Genomic DNA, 21943 nt, shown 5'->3' with positions numbered 1-21943 from the left:
GTGCCTTAAAAGAGAAAATAAAGAAAACATTCTTACTTCTTTTGGGGAGAGGTTCATGATATGTTATTTTTTTTAGGACTGTATACTTGAAACTACTTTAATAATTTTCCGGAAGTTTTATTGTAGGTACCGTATGTCTAAGTTGAGATTTATATATATGTTAATTTTTAGGATTTCTTTTTCGAATTTAAAGGGAAATTAGTGAAATTTTTCAAAATTAATTGCAAAAGAATACACGCTTAAGGTAACAACAACATTTTAGTAAATGTTTTTAAATGTTTCACGAAAAAGTTTAATTATTATTAACCAAATGTATTATTTTTTTTTTAAATATTTAAAAAAATATATTAAAAAAATTTCCAGTAACTAATTTTTAGCTGAATACATTTGCCTGTAGTTCGCCTGCCCCCCCCTCCCCGCAGACCGTAACATAATATTATATTATGCTCTTATATGATGCTCTTTGCGTACCATCGACTTATGTCGCACCGATTGTGAAGTTTAGTTTTTTTCCCCCATAAATAACTGTCTACATAAAATAACGTTGACTTGCCCAATACAATATACCTTCAGTTAGCCCAGACCATAAAGTATAGTCATTTTCGCTCAGTCATTATTATTATTTTCTTTTTATGTAATTCTAACAAAAAGGAAAACCGCATTGGAAATTCGCAGCAACGGATGTCCGTCGTCGTCGGCCGGCTCGTTCAACGGATGATATGGCCACAGACCATGTCTTGGGTTCGGCAAACGGATAAACAGAATAGCACATCGCATACCTACTGCAATGGTAGTAGAAGTGGTGGTGGTGGTGGTAGTTTAGGAAATTCGATACAATAATGATTGAGTTTCACGTGGACAAAATTATCGGCGGCCGTTAAAAAAATTAAAAAGTGAATAAATAAATAGAATACATTCGGCGAAAAAATACATACGTAGGTACACGACACCGTACAGGTGTATATAATAATATTAAATATATATGCATTATCGTCATCGTTATATTATTTATCTTTGATCGAAACAGGGGTGGGGGGGACGCACATCCAAGGGAAAGTCTTCTTCGCGCGCGCACTTGGCACGGCGCAGGTCATCAACTATAACGGCACCTTGCCCGGTATATAGCTCATCTAAGTTTAAACTACTCTTTTAGTCAATTGCCGAAGCTCGGTTCTCGCATTAAGCACCTGGTCGAGCATAGTAGTGGTAGTGTATAAGTAGTTACAATACCTAAGTAATAATAGTATATATTATCCGTGTGCTCGTCGCGTGTGTGTCTACATATTAGATATTCATCGTGCGTTCAGTGTCGCCGTGCTCGATCTCATCGGCTCGATTCGCGCTCTTACACGGTTCGGATTTATTCGAGTACTCGTACTTAAGCACCGCCAGTGGCGCTGAACGTTTTCGCATCGAAACACAGTATTTACACGTACAAAACCAAAGGTCAGTGTGTTTTTCGTTTGTATTATTATAATATAGTGAAAACGAACATTTTTATATAATAGTAAAATTAAAAAAAAAAAAAAAAACCAAGATTTTTTTTCACATATTTTCCAGTATTTAGTTATATTTTGTTTTATTCGAGTAAAATTAATAATACGCCGGAATCGTTTGGGAGGTAGCCGCGTGGATTCGAAAGGGAATAAACAGATCTTTTTTTTTTTTTTTTGCTAAATTATTTTATATATTTTTTTTTTATAACGATATAGTTGATAGAATTTTTTTTCAACCGTGTAACAATATACTAGGAAGTTTAGGACGATAGACATTGGACTGAGATTTTCCCTAAACATTTTAGGATGTACGCAATCCGGGATCAGAAAGATTTTAAACGGCCCGCTGTTACCACGATCTCCATTAGCGATCCTAATGAGACGATCAGTGACTTGGAGCCACCTCGTCCCTGCGATTTATCGGTGAGATTTACACGATCCTACCAGCTAGTAAAAATTATAATTAAAACACACACACATATATGTATAACCATCACGAATTCCACCGCCGACGGTATCTGGGGTAGCACGGCCAAAAAAAAACATCATATCATAAGCTTAATTTTTTCTGCAGTAAACGTTTGACTGATAGACGCTTGCAGTATTGTACTTGGCTTAAATTGTTATAACTGTACACGCAAGTAGCATATTATAGTAGCTAGCTGTGCGGTTTGTTAAGAATTTATTATTATATATAATTATGGTTCTGGTTCTTCGTATTTTTTTATTATTTTTCTAAGCGGGTAACACGTGCGAGATTCGATGATATTTTCATCGAAACCCGCGTGTGTGTGTGTGTGTGTGTGTCGGATGCAAACGGGACCGGGTTTGAGTCGGTGGTTATTTATGGTGGTCGATTCGCCCGTGCTTTGAGTACGTCTAAAACAACAAAAAATATTATAATATTGTAACGATCAAAACAAATATTAACCGTTGTAAAATCGTCCGCGGTAATCGCTAAACTGTGAATATTTTCTCATAACGCTAGCGCGGTATAATATAAAATATAATATTATTTATTGTATTAGGAACTTATACATAAATTATATTTACATAGTAAAATGTAAAATATGTATTGTTGTGTAGCGGTGGTCAGAAGTTTGGCGATAATACGTTTGTTTTTTTTTTGTTTCCCCACAATTTTCCAGATGATCAAATGGGTATTGATCGTGACCTTGGCATGCTGCGCGCTCATGTACAGCGCAAGCTCTTCGCCCATTTCCACCGAAGAACCCGCTAAGCTGACCGCATCGTCGGCCGAGGTCACCGACAAGGTGTCGACCGCGGCGGCCACCGACAGCGCCAGGCAGTCGGCCGAGTCCAGCGCGGCCGCCTCGCCGGCCCCGGTGTCCGAGCAGCCGCAGCCCGTGGCCGCGCCCGTCGCGCCCGCCGTCCAGGAATCGTCGTCCACGGACGACGACGACGACGACGACGACGATGACGACGACGTCGACTTGGACATCACCGGCGACTCGGACGACGACGACGACGACGACGACGACGACGATGACGACGATGACGACGACGACGACGACGACGAAGAGGCCGACGCACCGGCCCAACCGGCCAGCGCCAACGCGGCCAACGGCGCCACGGCGTCCACCGGCACCCAAGCCGAGTCGTCCACCAACAGCGAAGACGACGACGACGATGACGAAGACGACGAAGACGACGATTACTTCGACAGATTCTTCGAAGACATCCTCGGAGGTTAGTATTTGCGGTCAACCACAGGTCTTTTCACAATAATATAATATTATCCAATAATAATCAATTCAAAATATCTTATCAAGTGCAATAAACAACAACGCGGGACAGTAACATTATAACAGAAGATAAATCTTAAGAAAAAATAGTACCTATTAGAAGTGATGCACACCAGATATTTATATCAGAAATTGCTAAAGATTTCCATTGATTTTCATAAATTTGTTACCAGCAATGGCTTACCCCGTAGATAAAATAATCACTATGCCCGGTCAACGTTGTAAAATGCTTCGTCGCAGGCAATTTTATCACAAACTCGGAGGGTTGGTCACATATTTTTTTTACACGCCATACCGTTATTGATGTTTATTGCGTTTGATTGTATCTTGAATAATAATTTTTTATTAGGGTCTACATCTCTTCTACATACTCTCTGTCTTCCACATAAAACGGGAAAACTGTAGCTTTCATACGTAGTTAATATACATATAGCAAAAATAACAGCTATATTTATACATACCTATTTTATCAATATACATTAACTCGCACCGCATTGCCATTTTTTTTAGGATTCGCACGTTACATTTTTTTTCTGTAGTATTGTTGTATGTATTATAATGTATTAAGCGTTCAAAGGTCGAGCCGATCGACGTCGATCCAATATATTATTGTATTGATCGTACATACAATACAGCGACCAAGACCGGCATCGTCATACCATGACGTTAACTGCGCTTTGCTTATAGAACACACGGCATTTGCGAGCCGAGTTGTCTTGTCGATTACTTTCGCATTGCCCATTTTAGCCTATAATATACTGGATGTATCACGAGCCCTTGGCAAATTGTATGTAAATCTAACAATTTATCGTGGTACATCCTTCCTATACACATCTGAGCATCCTCGATCCGCGCTCGTTTGTTTTCTTCTGAACATGGCGATCAATGGGACTTAATACAAGGAAGCGATATACAGGAGACTTTAACGCGTTCCAACCTTGTCCGTAACTAGGTCGGGTATTGTTCAGAGTATATATATAACGTACAGTTTACAAATTTGAAATAGAGCAATTACATTTTCGGATACTTTACATGTCCCGGAATGTCTCTAAACCTTTTATAACATTACGGTTTAATCGTAATTTGTTGCTGTTATTGTTGTAAAGAGGATACGTTTCTCAGAGATTAACATTATAAACTCGCTTTCCCGCGGCCAGCTTCACAGATCAGTCGTATTGTGTTGAGTTATCGTTTCACCGACGCGACAACATAATGGGTAACCCACTCGGAACGGATCGAATCGTTTGGCCGCGAAATCGATTAACGGGAAACCCGACGACAGAACAAATTCCACGACGATATTCCATACATAAGATAGCCGAAACAACACAGCACACGTCTTATTCGAAACCCTTTTCTCGTTTCCCTTACTTTTGGAAATTGGCGACGTTCATCTCTCAAACAGTGTGCGGGGTAGCCTGTCTGTATAGCCTTCCTGTCGAATCACATCCTGTACAATATAACGATATGCAGCGCGGATCGAACAGGAAAACGCCTTTTGCTATTTTTTTTTCACATTCTCACCTCACAAACTTTAATAGACTCTCGACGACGACAACTTGACTCTTATAATATATAATACAACAAACGACAAAATGATTAAATTAATATAATTACTACCAACACTACCACCACCACTCCAACGTTACTTTGGATGATCTAGACACGCTTATTTGTTATATTTTATTATAATAAGCGCACTTTACTATAACAAAAAAAATAAAAAAAACTTTCAAACACTGGACAATGCAAACGAAATCTGTAAAAACATAATTACACGACGAATATGTTTTACGGCTGTTCTACTAACTAAACCTCTTGAAAATGTTTTCTCGCACTTATTTTCCGATTACACGTCTTTTTAAACAACGAATTTTCCAACTGTTTAACGGCCATTTGATTTTGCAAATAAAAATATAAATGTTGACCATGAAATCCACGCGGTTCACCTTTTTCACCCACCAATTGATTAACCAAGCCCGACATATCGTTACTGGCGATTCACAATCAAGTTCATGGTCAATAACGCATGTTTTCGTTATCTCGTTTGGCCTTACGGTTGATCAAAACCAATCCAACATGATATTATTATCGTGTGTCCGTCCGGGCATTTTAAATTTCGGTTCATCTCTACGTTTTCCAACGGGACAAAACGGGCAAGGGAAGAGACGTGTGTAGTACACCTATATAACACATCCTGTATAGCATAAATTGTATAGCATGTGACACGGAAGCAGACGTCTTCCGATCATGATTGTGACACGAGTGTAATTTTGGCATTGTGTGTCTGTTTGTTTTTTTTAGGTTGATCGAACCCGATCGACCGCGGGAGACTAACAAATTACAGAAACACATAACATCAAGATAAACGACAATAAACGCGTGTACATAGAGAACCTGTGTATGCGCTAAATTGTATTTGACATGTGAAAAACCGACATCGAGAAAAACACATCTCACTACTTAACGGACTCGATCAAAAATTAAAATTAAAAAAAAAAACACTTAGTTACAAAAAAAAAAACCTTAGCGTTAAGATTGTAGAAACGAAACTTATTTATTTTAAACTCTAATTTATTTATTTATTTATTTATTTATTAATAATTTATTATAGAATATGTTAGTACCTACCTAACTTTATTTTTTTTCACCGCTTCAAATTACGAATCATACATACATTTTTTTGTTTTGTCTTTTATAATAATTTATTTATTAACCATCTATCATTCTATCTATCTATATATATATATATATATTTATACTGATTATGATATTTTTTAAATATTTGCGACAATTTGTTACCAATACAACAACTAAATATAACGAATACATAGCGTGTCATCCAATTCATGCATAAATATATATATATATATATTTCTAAATATTTAAAAAAAAATCGAGAAAAAAAATGTAAGTTCGTGTTCAATAGCTTAAGATATTATAATTATTATTATTATTATTATCATAATCGAGTGTCATAACGAACATTTTTTAATTTAATTTATTTATTTATCAAAGAAAAACAAAACATGGCTGTGATAGCGATTATTTCAGCAAATAAACAGATTTTAATATTTTGAAAATGATTTATATTTTATTACTGTCATCATTATTTATCATCTTCTTCACAAACTATTATTATAAACAACACAATTATAGAATTTTATATTCTAGTTACTACAACGCATCGATTACGCCACGCTGAATAAAATATAAGTACCGGTTAATGGTGAAGGTATTATTATGTATTTTGTAGTATCCTACGCTTCTAAATAATTATATTATACATATTCTTTGGCTGGTCGTTAATGGTATCCCTGGATGGTGACCGGTGAACTATTGTGCAGACCAGGAAACCCTATATATTTTTTACGATAATGGTCGTAACGTATTAAAAAAAAATGTTTCCTGTTCCGGTACCTTAACGCACACTAACGCAGAACTTAAGTAAATACATTTTTTCTTACAATTATATATATATCAATAAAAATAATATTGTTTTGTACCGGATCGTAGTGGATACCGATAGACCGACGAGACACACTTGATGAAAACGAATTTAACTCGATAATATATACTCGGGACACAAATTTTTGAGCATAATTAATTATTGTTTTGGTAAAATGTACACTGTACTTAATTAAATGCCTGATCGTATGGGTTTTACCAAATTTGTTCAATAATATTGTATTAAATACCAATAAACTAATGGATATGAACGCGTCAAAGAGGTTTTAACTTTTTTTTTAAATCAATCATAATATGATTTACACCACATCCATATTGATTGGGTCAGGTTAGGTTAAGATTAAAAAACCAAAGTTAGCCTAACTGAAGTTTTCCCTAATCTAAATTAACTTCACTGGTTCGCTGTGATCACTTTTCTCAAAGCTTTTTCAATTTTTTTTCTCGGAGTGAGACAAAATGTAAACCCTTGTTGACCCAAACCATATAGGTCTGTCTGTCGGTGCTCTACGGTGTGTGTGTGTACATTGTTGTTATTTAAATAATTTAAGAACGTGTAACATTGATGACGGTTTGTCGATAGATGGAGACGACGAGGAAGAGACGCCGGCGGCCGCGGCGGCCGTGCCGGTGTCCGGATCGGTGTCCAGCACGTCGGCGCCACAAGGACTGTCAGCGTCGGTGGCCGACTCGGCGGACTATCCGTCGGGCATCGCCGGTGGTGAGCTATCGTCGAATCCCAACTACGACGACGCCGTCGATGACGGGGACTCGGGTTCGGCGGCGTCTTCGTCGTCGTTGTCCGACCTGGACGGGCCGCACACCGTCACCCTGTTGTCGCCCGTGCCCGGCGACGACGACCTGACCGGCGGCGGCGACGGCAACGCCGCTTCCGTGCAAGTCGTGGACACCAACAGCATAGCGGCCGCCGCGCCGTCCGCCTCGTCGCCGGCCACGGACGACGACGAAGACGACGACGACGATGACGACTCGGCCGCCGACGAGGACGACGACGACGACGACGACGACGACGACGATGACGACGATGACGACGACGACGAAGAGTCCTCAGAATCGGAAGCCAAGAGTGTCGCCGGACGAGCGCGTGAGTCCATCAGTGTGAACACGGCCAAACGCATGACCCTGTTTGACTGCCAATTATTTGTACAGAGTTTTTCACTTAACCGTATAACACACGTGCATAGAGGGAATATGAAAAACAAAAATATCAAAACATTGTTTGGGTTTTTCAAATAATTGTAAACGCGTTTTTAACACCGATTCTCAAGGAGTAAAATATGGGCTAAAAATAGCACAGGCTGGATTCGAAACCATTCTATGAACTTTTCAACAAATATCTAAGTGTTACAGTGTGTTCTGGAATTTCAGCGTGAAAGTACATCCAAATAAAGACAATCGTTTTGTCTACATTTTCACGTAAGCTAGTTTCGATATAGTTATTAAACAGTGAATACGATTTTTTAATAATGGTTTATAACTTTGCCTAAAATCGCTATGTCTTGATATTGAATTTTCTATTAACGCACCCTGTGTACGCCGAAAATGTCCTTTAAACAGTCACATGTTTTCCCATTCGCTATACAAAATCAGACATTTTTGTGTAGCATAAATGTAGACATTTAGGGCGCTTGAGCCACAGCTGCCATCGGTTGACACCAAAGCTGGCAGATTTCGGGAAAATCAATTTTACGTGGTTTAAATTCCAATCATAACTTATTCGAAACCTCATTTTATCTACATCTACTTTCTACCAATCTTTATATTTGTTTAAAGTTCTACAGATAAGAAATATTTACATTTTTTTTGCCATTCATATTCCCTACTCCTGGCTTGTGCATGAGGTCGTACTCTTGCCGTCTGCACGATCCTGCACATAATATGTACATATACACTGGTTGACATTAAAAAGCAAAAATAACGTGCACACATGCTATTAATGTCTGTCAATTGCTTAGGTGTACCTTAAAAGAAAATTAATGTACAAATTGCCTCCAAAAAATTAACAGCTAATATATTTGAGAAACTCCCAAGTGCGTTCAAAAATCAATTACACCTACTGTTATTGTTATTCTATTAAAAATAAAAATTGTCAAACTTAAAAATGTGTGTATACATACATACTGACGCATTTGGGCTATTCCCGTTGAACGATATGAATTAAAATTTGTTTTTTCATTTATCTATCGTCGAACAAAATATTTAACTTACTTTAATATTATAATAATTAATAACATATTTTAATTAACACTAACCATTATTATAGTTTGTGATTCAGCCTTGCAAGTTATACTATATAATATTATACATTATACAGAATTTCGAAAGGGATTACACACCTCTTTCCAAATTCGTTGTCTTTTATGCGTTGCGGGACGACATGCACAAGGTGTCGTTTAAACACCTTAGTGTTATCATATGCATAATCATAATTTTCGGTCTAGCATGAGCGGTTACTAACATGATACTTCATGTGGCTTAACGCAATGGCCTTACAACGATATAGTATTAGATTATAAACTACACATCAATCTAATGGCGGCCATACTTTTACCTTTACTAATATGTAAATGGGTGTAAGTACCTACGTAAGCAACCGCGGTACATAACCTAGATAAGTTATTTAAAAAGAAAATAAACCGTCCGTCCGCTGAGACTGACCTTAATAATAAAATTAATATATCGATCAGATCTAGAAGCGAGATTATTTTTCTACATTTTTTTTAATGTGTCCAACAGAACCGTTAGTGTGCACTGTGCACGCGATAACCTGTTGTGATCCATCGATCGTTTCGTGCGCTCCAATCGCTTCTTCTACGGGTATAATAAGATGTTCTTTTTTTGTTATGTATATGTATACATTTAAATATTTTTCCCGTTAACCGCGTTTTAGTATAATACCGATATTAACACGTTTGGTCGCAAGCCCGTTGGGCATTTCCACATAAAATAATAACATTGTAAATTTTATCCCAATAATTAGGAAGGCGAAACGAACTCGATTGACACTTTTTTCACTGATCATAGCCCGCATATAAAGTATATTATAATGTACATATTATTATCTATTGCATTGTTGTTGCCAATTGCTTCGGAACGCTTAACCTACATCATCATCATGTTTGTCACAATGCTTATGATAGGTTTTCCTTGTATAACATTATAATATGGGTTTTATCACTTCGGTTGAGTTACAACAAAGCGCAACAATATTAACGATAACGTTCCCATCGATTATTCCTCGAATAATAATAATTACCAATTACCTATTTACAAGCACATTCCGGACTTAATTGAAGGCCTTGACTTATACAATAATATTAGTTTGTTTCAATTATAGGTATCTAGGTTTGGAGGATATTGATTGGATATACAATTTTAATAATGAGTTACTGTATAAATACGTTTGTTGTCACAGAGTAGTTTTCGCTCATCTCCGATTGTCGGCCGCACATTCAGCTACTGGATTAGATCATATTATTATTTTCCCGGATAATTTTCACTCAATATATTTTAATGGGAACCAGACGACGGCTAACCTATCCGTTTGAAAATCCACCATATGTCAAACGAGCCAACTCCTCACAATCTCTTGTCGTTGGACCGACCAAGCTGATTTTTATTGATCCCTACCATCCGAACGGGCTTTCACGGCGTTAACGTCCGGTTCGATACGATAGCCAAGTCGAACAATAATAATAAATCAAAGACTTCTGAATGAGTTGAATGGGGGGAGGGGAGGAGACTAATAGCGTTTCGTCACGGGTACACATCCGTCTCCATAAATTATCATATTATCGTTTTAAAGTCCCCTGCTCCCCTCTTCCCCTATCCAATAATGATCACCATACCGCACTTATTATAATATAAACAGATACGACGGCCTTCTCCCGGTTTTCGATACACCGAGGCACCGCTCTTCCTCCGGCCCGGACCCACACAGAGCCGTTTGTAATCCGGAAACCCGCATCCGGATACGGTCATGTTCCTCCTCCCTTTTCCCCCGTCTTCCTGGCCGGTCCGAAACAGGTTCAAGGATGTGACCCCGATACAGGTCTCGTATATGTGTCGACCTTGTGGGCGTGCCCCCCCCCCTGCGATGGACATACGGTCTACGCTGGGTTGGACTTTATCTGTTCCGTACGACGACCGCCGCCGCTTAGAAAGCAACCGGAATATAACATATTTTACGTTATTATTATTATTATTATTATTGTTATAATACACGTTTTTCCCGTATAACGTCTGTACCGCTGAGGTTTTATCCCACGAAAAAACGTTTCACCGGGGAAAAAATAAACACACACACAAACTCTCTCCTGACCGGTCACACGCATCGTTATTTTAGAAAACGTTTAAATACCGTTGCCCGGTAACCGTGCATTATAATATAATGAGCCAATAATAACCGTCGGGATTTATAATTATTATTCAGCACCGACTTGGATCTGAAAAGGCACTGGTTTATTTTTTAACTATTTTACCTAACTTACCTATCGCCGTTTTCAGTACATTTTAATTATAATTTAATGGCTGGCAAGACTTACATAGTCTATCACAACTGAGTTGGGTAAATTACATACAAAAATGTCATATAGATAGCTGCCCGACATAAGGTGGCCGACTCACGTGTACACTTACCGTAAGAAACCTCAGTCAGTAGAGTGGTGTAAAAAAAATGTAAAAAGTATAATCTCCCGCAAATACAATATAAACCGTTGCCGGTAACTTACTTCCTCGGCCGTAAGTACGATTAATGTGAATCGCCCCGCGAGTGTCTACATGTATATAATAATAATATAATGTATACCACCTATAATAACCAGTACAATGGAGCTTGTGGACAAAAGCCATTTGCCGTTGCGCTGCACGTTTTGGCTTTCAGGTGATTTAACTGCAGATAGTAATATAATAATACGGTGGCGGTAAACAAACGTTTGGTCCGAACTAACGGCTAAAACGCATTAGAATATTCGGCGCAAGTACACCGAGATAAATAATTGCCAAACCGATAAATTGCCGACAGATTAAAATAACAGAGTCCCTAAAAAATATTCTGGGGCCATCTATTAGATTGGTATATAAGACTCCCACCTCACCTCGACAACCGAACGAAAGAATCAATATTAGATATTTACTAGACACTGTTTTTTTTTTTAAAGGGGACTACACGCATGGAGTTAATTATCGCTTTATATCGCATATTTATACATTTTGCATACTCTTTTATACATAACCAATAAGTTACCGAGCTGTATTAGCGATTGGTTAGGATTATCGCAATGGATCCCTTTATCTGCGATTGAAAAGCATCAAAATTAAACGGTATTTACAGTACTGGTGTAGCCATTTTAGCAGTGAAAAGGATCACGTTGTGATTAATATTAAACATCAGCGATCATCGTTCTCATCACTGTCATAACAGCTGATTTCTTCTCTCGTTTTCCATTATTATTTCGCACTTGTTTGCCCATTTTAGGTCGCTTTTCCAAGTAAGTGTTTTCAGAAGGAGTCATAGCCAAAACGCTTTCTATGTTTTCCCGTACGTCACGTATTTGCCAGGTTTGGGCCCCTGAAGCAGACCAAGACATTGCTAAACGTCTTGTGCTGAACTCGAGACCGTCAACTGTATTTACACAATGAAACTTACACACTTATATTTCGCCTACTTTTATACATTGTACGTTGGCGCAAGCGATAATTGCATTTCGGCTCGTGCATACCTACACGGTTGTAGTGTGTGTGTGTACTGTGTATGTATTTTTTTATTTACTTTTTGTCCGGAGAAATTACTTTTTCCTCTTGTAAGCGATCAAACATGTAGCGTTTCCCCGTGGGCCAGCGCCAACATAGCCGAGCCATAGGTATACGACCATCGCGGGGCTTACACGGGAATACAATATGGGCAATCGCACTCTCGCCGAAGAAACGAGATCATCGCACGTGATGTTGTGATAGATCAGCAGCGTCTTGCTTTCTTTTTGTGCACGCCAGTCGTTTTAGATTATTAACGATAAATGTTATCTGAAAACCCAAAAAGAAAAACATATAGAAAAAATAAATTATTAGCGGACCCGCGCCGCGGTTCGTTTCCACCGAAAGCGTGCGATGGTTATAGAAAATCGGATTTGAAAAAGAAAAAACTGATGTGCAAATCGGTAAATGGCAAAATAAAAACCCAAAATTAGAGGAAAACAACCATTTTTTTTTTAATTAAAAAAATATTTAAGATTTCTATCTTTTTTTTTTTGGTTTTGTCTGTTGTAGATCTTTTTTATTTCTAGTGAGTAAGAAAATGCGATGGTCGTGGGAGATCGTTATAGTTTATAGATTCATTCATGTTAAAAATATAATGTAAAAAATCCTGTGTAGGTACTACGTGCAGACTAGAGCGCAGAAAGAGTGGAAAAATGATGTACAAATAATGGAAAAGTCCTCTCGCGGCCGTTCCATCTGGTATTATTAACATAATTTAAAAAAAAAATGTATAACAAAAATAACACTCTTGGCTTGTCGGCTGGTAAAGGTGGTTGCTATTTTGTACGGTGTATAAGCTGTATAGAACATAATATATTAATAATATATAACTTATATTTGTATATATTTTTTTACTATTTTAATAGTTATTAACGAAAATAAATTTTTTTTTTATATTATTATAACGACTACGGTGCGTACACTATAATATTATGTGATGTTATTATAGATATACTATATTATTATTTGCGGGTTTTTGTGCAGGAATGTTGTTGTCGAATTTAAGGAGGCCAAACTGGTCTCTCGCCCACTTTTGCTGTACCATTTTGCGCACGCCGCCGGCCCATAAGTCGATAAAAAACAACAATAATAATAGCGTTCATACGAATTATAATAATTTATCTTTATCGTTGTTATATGTACACCTATTTACTTACTTACTGATAAGTACAATAATACAGTACCTGTGACGGCGCTGATGATGAATATTTTATACTTAATGAATTCCCTGCACATGCGAATGTCTTCGGTCGTGGCTCGATTTCGGGTTGGGCACGACGGCGACCTGGAAACTGCGAAACGAGGAAGCGACGGGATGAATAATAATACTAATAACGATAGATAATAATAATAATATCGGGTGGCGGCTTTAATGTTATGCCAAGAACGTTGACCCAGCGCCAGCCAGTACAACCGTACCTCTGACACACACACACACATTCGAGCAAACCGGCTGATTAACGGATCTTTCGGATTCAGTATGTATGCACTGTGCATATAGTTAGTATGCGTGAATCACTCGCATGGGACACCTAATGGCATTGGTGGTGGTCAGATAGTTTAGATAAAAAAAATGTAAAAAATTATAGCATGTTAAATAAGCCATACGAATAACTGTATAATATAGTATACGACATTTCGCATGAAGCTATAATCAATCAAATAGCCAGGGGCGGGAACATTACCCAAACCAATGTACTTGATATTACGGATTAATAATTAAAACATTTTACAGTACTTAACTACCAATTTTAAATATTATGATACTCCACAGCAATGACTTACTAATTATATAAGTTCCTTAATTGAAGTATAAATTCATTTTTTTTTTTAAATGGTGTTACATTTTCGATTACTTGAGTTAGTAGATTTTTTTTTAATTATACCAATATTCACAAATCATATTATGTAAAAGGTATTGAACATTCAATTTTTAGTATTATTATTATTATTTTTTTTTTTATGAAATTATTGTTTTGGCTAAAAATGTTTCCTAAAAACTCGTTGGCAGTGCTTGACAATACTTGTGGCAAAACTGGGGGACTGTCACGGATCTTATAAACATTCGTGCAGCAATAATTATCGACCTACTCTAAATCTTAAAAGTCTATTCCTGCTGAAGTTCTAAGCGTGGGCCATCGGATGTTACCGGATTGGTTCTAATTTAAGTAGACGAACAGGGAATTGTGTGCGGTTTTTTTTTTTACCGTGCGGGGGCTGGGCCCGACAAAGCCAGTCCAAGGCGGCTGCGTTAATCATTCCGGTAGTCGAACTGCCAAGTACAATAGACCGTATAGGTACGCGTTGGTATGTATAATAACAAATAATACACTTATATATATATATAGAACACGGTGACGTGGACAAAAGGCGCACGCCAAAGTAAAGGTGACGGCGAGACTATGTATACATAATTGCATTTGACACTACTGCCACCATCGTGCTCCTTATTCCGTTATTAATGTAATGTTGTTACAATATGGACCGTCAACAACCTTTGAGAGCGTGGCCCCGAGTAAATTGAAACAATATTAATAATATTTGCACCGAACAAAATATCTTGTCGTCTGAAGTGCGCTGCCTACGGTTTAGAAAATAACAATAAACATATATAATGTGTGTGTGTGTGTGTGTGTGTGTGGATGGGTTTTTTTGTCGGACAAACTTTTTTAGCACATACAAAAAGGGGGGAGTTTTTCATCATCCACCTGTGCGTTTAATAATATTGCTCTCTATGCGCTTTTTTCCATTAAGCATAATAATATAGTCGGGCGGATTTTGAAATTTTCTCGACGAGCTTTTCATACGACAAAGTGGCGATTTATCATTCTCGCTGCCACCCCACCTCGCTACTCTCGTCTGATCACACGATCAACTCTGCCTAAAGTGTACACACCCGTCGTGTAATATATTTTAATATTGTGGGTTCGGTGTGTTGCCGTGCGAACGTCACGGATACCACACAACAGCATCGTACATCCATTTACCATGTGTAAACCTCATACAGGTGCCATGCAGACAAACAGCAGTCCGGTAACTGTGCCGCCTTCGTACGTCGCCAAGTACAACAGGTTCGTGGACAACGTGCTGGGAAGGATCAATAAGATTTTGAGGAAAAACTACGACCCGGTCAACGTGCGCCTCCAGACGCCTACGGAATCTACGACTGACAACAAGAAGAAGGGCACCACGCAAAAGCCCAAGACTAAGAACAAGGTCGAATCCAGAGAAGGGTAATGGAAAAAATATATAATTGTTCAGTACACATTTGGCCAGATGGAAATCTTAAAGATTTTTCGTTCCTAGCCAAAAAACATTTTGTCACCGCATCATTATAACTGACATATTTTACAATTTAAAATTGAAAGATATCAAAAACATGCCATTCTAAAAAACCGTTTATGGTGCCTGTCCATAAATCTGCCGTCGCGTTTGCCTCTCCTTAGAAAACAACTTTGTCTAGAAAAACTTCGATAGTCAAAAATCTGTGGAAACGTTGTACTTTTCAAATACAAAGACCATTTTAAAAAAAAAATTTTTTTTAAAGTACTATCTAAAAACTATTTCAGAATCCATATGAGTTACTTTTCAATAACGTGCACAGAAAACGACACTCTATGCTCAACTATTAAATTTAATATATTCGTTAAAAAAAAGACTGTCAATCCATCCCATTCTCTGTCATACTGCACTACGTTTAACAGTTAAATTGCCAATTTCATACTTGCCGTTTACCATAATAATACAATTTTTTTATCATTTTTTTATTGACATTTTTTCGAAAATACTCATAAGTATGCTTACTATATCTAAAAAAAAAACCCATTTTATTTTTAGCATGACCTCGAGGACATATTATAATATTCAACATGAGCTATTGCAATTGTAAAAAAACGTCTTTTTAGTTTAATTGCAAATTGGTTTTTCCATTTGAGGAATTATGTAGGTATGCGTCAATGCCAAATTTATATTCTTTTTTTTTACAATAAACAATGAATACTGTAGAGCATTATAAAATGTTTATGTTAATTTTAATGTCCCAAAGTGTGTACACTTTTATATTTTATTATTGTGGTTTTAGAATTTTTCGCACAAACAATAGTTGGCAGTTGCTCGGTCTTGAAATTAAGAGCAGAATAAATCGTAAAATCTTTAGTCGTCCGTTACATTGTACCCTTAACGTTAAAATCATATCGAAATTAAGGTGAAAACATCATGAGTTATTATTTATTTGCAAGTAGGTACATCGAGTACCGCTTAAATTTGTATAGTACACCGAACTTGTATTTTATACTCCTTCTTTTTGTGTGTACATTCGCAACACTTGGAATGCATACTGGAAACGGGAACTTAATATTATACGGAATTCTTCACTTTGTCATATTACTGAAGTTATATATCCACCAAAGAGCGACCGTTCTCTATTTCTCTTCGTCTCTATTAACTTATAGGTGTGCTTTCCAGTGTGAATATTCTACGTTTATAATATGTATTTGACCGGAAAACTGTCAACGGCTACGCCGCGTACCCCCGTGACGATTTCTTCAAAGAAAACCCTCTTTTTGAAACTGATTTTGGCCTGTACCGCTTTAGGCTCTTATAATTTGATTTTTTTTGTTTGTTTTTGCATCTTAAAGCGCCGGGCAAGTGTTGGCGAAAAACGACACTTCTTCGCCAGCCCCTACCGTAGACCCGGCTCTAACCGAAACCGAAGCTTCTGCCAATCAGACAGCCGTCAACGGTACCGCACGGGCACAGCGCAAACACGGCCACAGAAACCACGGCCACCACCACCACCACCATCACCATAATAAACGCCAGCACCCCAGTCAAAAACAGAGACAATCACACCCACCACACCATCCGCATCAACAGCACCCGCAACAACACAACCGCAAGTCCAGAGCGCAAAACAACAAACCCAACGCCGGCAACAAGAACAAGGTATCCACGTTTGTATAGTGATCAATATTGACTATAGTTAGCTATAATCATATAGATTAAATTTGAGAGGTGGACAGTAATAGGTTTACAGCTTGAATCGTCTAATTTTTTGAAATTTCCCATTGATTATTAACGTCTCAAACATTTAAAATTTATTGAAATTGAGGAAAGACCGAACTTTTTTCGACGTTAATGGAAAATTATTGTTTTTACATCAAATTTAATGCTGAAATTTGTAATTTATAACTCAATACATTTGTTGAGTAATTTTATTTTATTTACCTGCACGTTTAATGTTATAGAACGCCAAACCAACACCACCAAGAGCAAGAGCTACCATGTACGGACTTAGCACTCTTCGTCGAGACGGTGACGTCAGCGTGAACGTGATGAACAGCCATACCACCGTGAAGACCAAGTTCTTGGTTGGTCCGCTGACCTTGAAAGTAGAAAAAGAAGTACGATCGACCGACAATAAAAAATTCAATCATACGCTATCGCTATATTAAGCCCATTCGGTTCATCTGCCCATTTGACTGATACTAATCATAGCAGTGGTCAAATCTTCTGAAGAAATTCAGTTTGATTACCAACACAAATAATGTCTTGTAACCTTTACTAAAGTTACTTAAACGGATTCAATTTCTCCCCTATCAATTGTATGCACACCGTATTAAAACTTGAGTGGCAGTCATGGTCCAAGGGCCAAAAGATGGACTAGAAGGGTTATAATAGCTAACGTCTTACGGTACCTGCTAACCAATGGACGATTTTATTTTTGCCCACAGTTCGGTCGAGGCGCCAAGAAGGAGATAAGGTCAGCGACGGCTACCACCGGCGAGCTTGTCGGTCGCCTAAACATGCGAGTGTTGAACGGCGGTGCAGCCACATTGCACTCGATTCGTGTACATCAGCCCAAACAAGTACACGATTATATTACTGAGAGGCGGTGGTAGAATATGTAACACACCCCTAACGGCACCGGGATCCTTATAGTGATATCCGAGTCGAGGATACTTTGTGTCTTGTAGAGTCCAATTTGTCCAATGATCGTCCCGCAGAACTCTTGACCTAGGACAGTTCGTGTCTTCTATGTTACACTTGAGCAATTCCCACCTATGGGGAAATCCTATAGGACTCCCGGTGTTTTATAGAGGAGGGCGTGGGAAAGCTGTATATATTTTTGGCTTACAAGGGTAACGCGTATGCCGAACGTTAATGCTTAATGGTTTCAGTTGAAGGTGGAAAGCGCAGACGACCACGACAAGACCAGAGAGTACGTATGGAGGAGATCCAACATGATCGCTCATCTGGTATCGCAAAAACTGACGTTCGCGACGAAATCTATGTTGCAGCCGACCCCGGAAAAGTCGGACCTTAAAGTGTAATATACTAATAGCGAATACCTATATACATAGTAAGTAAGTATGACTTGTTCGCCTACCTGCATAAAAATATCTATTCTGGGTAAAAATTACACAAACGGAAAAACGATTGTTTAAAAAATAAAAATGTGTTTGGCGAGCTCCCCGAATTGATTTCCAAAAGACACGAGCATAGGTATGAATAGGTAACAAAAGTCTTCTCAAAGATGCCAATAAATAATTATTATTCGAGATGATAAAATCACAATCGATGAGAACACAAGGTATCTACTTAATGTGTTAAACCCTAAAGTTGATATTCATAATTTACCTTTATAACAATTGTGAGTTAATTTATGAATAGTAAATACCCGTTGTAGCTGGTAACTTTAATGTCTTCGACCTATACGTTTCAGACGAAAATTGACAAAACGTGGGTAATATTAATAGTTTTATAGCTATCTTGATTATTAATTATATCTACAAATTTAGATACAGGCGATAGTAAAGAGTGTCCTATAGGCATTTGATATAAAAATGTAGGTATTTGATATCAGTTCAAAAAATGACGAATATGAACTTCCTTTTTGAAAGAATAATTTTTAAAAAAATCGACACACATACGAGATTAGATGTCACTTTTCGATAATGCGTTGTACAATTTTATTGGGATTATTTTGAAAAATATTTACAACAGCTTATTGTTCCAAAATATATAACCAGTTTGCCTATGATATTAATAAAAAAATGGTTTTTGTTTTCAGAAATGCAGTTCGACTGTACATATAATGGCTGATTAAATGATAAGATTTTTTCACTATTTATTTATTTATTTATTTATTTACTTATTTATTTAAATTATTTATTTTTTACTTTAAAGACTCCATGACAACGCATGTTTGTAAAAATAAACGATTTTTCATACTAAGTGATGCTAATTTATTGTAACCTAACCTAACCCATTTAGTTTCTCTGACCATATCCCTACCACTGTTTTTTTAAACAAAATTTATCAATGATGTAAGCCTACATTTCAAAAACTATGTGGTTAGATCATACCATAATATATCGTAATTGTCTACCATTTGTTATTATTTGGAAAGCAACGCTATTGTTTATCTAATAAACCGTAAACATACTCATTTATATTTACTATAATAAATTATTATAGTACACCTACCTAATGGTTTGAATAAAAACTATAATATAAGTGCCTTTATTATCAAAATGATCCAGCCTGGACAGCAAATAAGTATTGTTAAAAAATTCTGAAAATTAAATTGTATCATAGTCATATTTTATTCCATATTTAATGTAAATACAACACAATATTTTCACAAATAAATATTATAATATTCCCAAAACTTTGGATAGTTACTATAACATTAAACAATTTATTTTATAGCAGTTCTACATTTTTGTTCGTATAACTTATTACATTTGATAAATTTATTACACAAGTACTACATATTTTAAACTTTCACATTTTTATTTATATCTTTGGAATATTTTGCGATGGAAACTTAATATTAAACACGTTAACGTTCATTTTTTAAAACTTTTTTTCCACTACAAATCTAAAAAAATATATTTAATACTTGACTTAAATATTGGGATGGCAATAATTATCATGAAGTATTTAAATACTTCATTGTCATGACTCATGAGTAAATAAAACCAAATCGTTTTTAAAAAATAACTGTTATCTTCTATTCAAATTATTAAGACGTATTTTTACGATTAAAATATTGATGTCTAAACAGTTTGACATTGTCATCAGATAGACCTTTAAAGCGTAAAATGGTTATTTTTCGCCATTGAAAAAAATGTATTTTTATAATTTTGAAAGCACATCAATCATAAACCATTACAGGTAAGTATAATAAGAAAAATAATAATATATTTACACAATCTGTTAAGTCGATGACGCTGAATTTGATAGCTAGTATAAAAGTTTACATTGAGAAATGCAATAAAAATTGGTTGATAAAAACAAAAAAATGGAAATTGCCAAAAAGTTTTATAACATACAAGTTAAAACTTTTCAGAGAATCGTTTTTTACAGTGTTGACGTATCAACTATCGACGCTCCCCAAGATAACATCACTATGGTTTTACTTTGTTTATTCGTTACAAGCAATTAGACATTAGCCAAAGAAATCCCATAAGAAACATTTTCGTTTGATACAGAAGTTAAGTGAAAAAGCTCATCACATTGGAGCTAAGTGCAACTATTTCAGTCCTCTTCAGTGTGATATTATGGAAATTATAGGAAGCAAAACAAATTTCTATTAAAGTTTTTTCAAGTGCAATAAATTTAAATAATTTTATACGGCATAAAATAAAACAATATTTTAAAACGAAAATGAAGGCCATAGGGCCAAGTATACATTACATTAGCAGTGCTTTTTCCAGCTACCATAATATATATTTTCAATATTTCAGATTTATATTCGATATAGGTAATTTAAATATTTGTAAGTTTGTTTTTAGATCTGAAAGATATCATAAAAATAACACTAACTTTTGAATAATTGGTAGAACCACAAAGCTGTGAAAATTACCAGAACTATATTAGATTGAATAGTGCAGCACTAATACACGAATTAAACAAAAGTAGATTAGTATTTTTTTTTTTTAATATCAAAACGTCATTTTAAATAAATGGATGAAATATTACACAAGCACCATGTAGAAACAATAATATTATTTTGAAACATTATTTTTATTCATAGTATTTATGTTGTCTCCTTTACAATTTCACTCACATTTCGAATTTACCTAACATTTAGAATAATTATTACCAAGTTTAAACTTATGACTGAAGATTTATACTTTAGTAGAAAATAAACTCAAAAAATTAACCAAAATTATATGTATGCTTTTTTTTGTGCTTGCAATAAAATTTAAATACTTCACACAAATTCCAAATAAAAGTAAAAATGTTTGCATTTATTTCACATTGACTCAATCATAAATAGTTTGTTATCCGGTACATATTTTTTACATTTATATATTACATCGTGTTACTATATTAATCTAGTAAAATAAAAACAAATCATCCGATAGATAACATAAATTAGATTGCGATTTAAAGAATATGTTAAGTTCATTCGACCACAAGTTTTATCTA

At 36.2% G+C, this 21943-nt stretch overlaps 1 protein-coding gene across 4 annotated transcripts; it reads left to right on the top strand.

Moving 5' to 3' along the window:
• Positions 1-1118: 1118 nt before the first annotated feature.
• On the top strand, positions 1119-19738 carry LOC126834659 (lateral signaling target protein 2 homolog). Of its 4 annotated transcripts, none has more exons than XM_050566753.1 (10): positions 1119-1446; positions 1802-1919; positions 2645-3206; positions 7311-7832; positions 15510-15735; positions 17140-17446; positions 17749-17904; positions 18235-18369; positions 18682-18863; positions 19575-19738. In XM_050566753.1, the coding sequence occupies exons 2-9, from the start codon at positions 1803-1805 to the stop codon at positions 18832-18834; spliced, it is 2178 nt and encodes a 725-aa protein (XP_050422710.1). In that variant the 5' UTR covers positions 1119-1446; position 1802; the 3' UTR covers positions 18835-18863; positions 19575-19738. The 4 variants fall into 4 exon arrangements, with proteins under 4 accessions (XP_050422710.1, XP_050422709.1, XP_050422711.1 ...); XM_050566752.1 differs by having other exon boundaries at positions 18682-18867; XM_050566754.1 differs by having other exon boundaries at positions 1120-1446; positions 18688-18867.
• The last annotated feature ends 2205 nt before the right edge of the window (positions 19739-21943 follow it).

The sequence above is a fragment of the Adelges cooleyi genome, unplaced genomic scaffold, assembly GCF_023614345.1.
Source record: "Adelges cooleyi isolate 19-005CV unplaced genomic scaffold, UGA_ACOO_1.1 ACOO_flye_CR_arks_rails_tigmint_CR_PRNA_21, whole genome shotgun sequence".
NCBI classification, from domain to species: Eukaryota; Metazoa; Arthropoda; class Insecta; order Hemiptera; family Adelgidae; genus Adelges; species Adelges cooleyi.
This window is presented reverse-complemented; position numbering and strand designations above follow the sequence as displayed.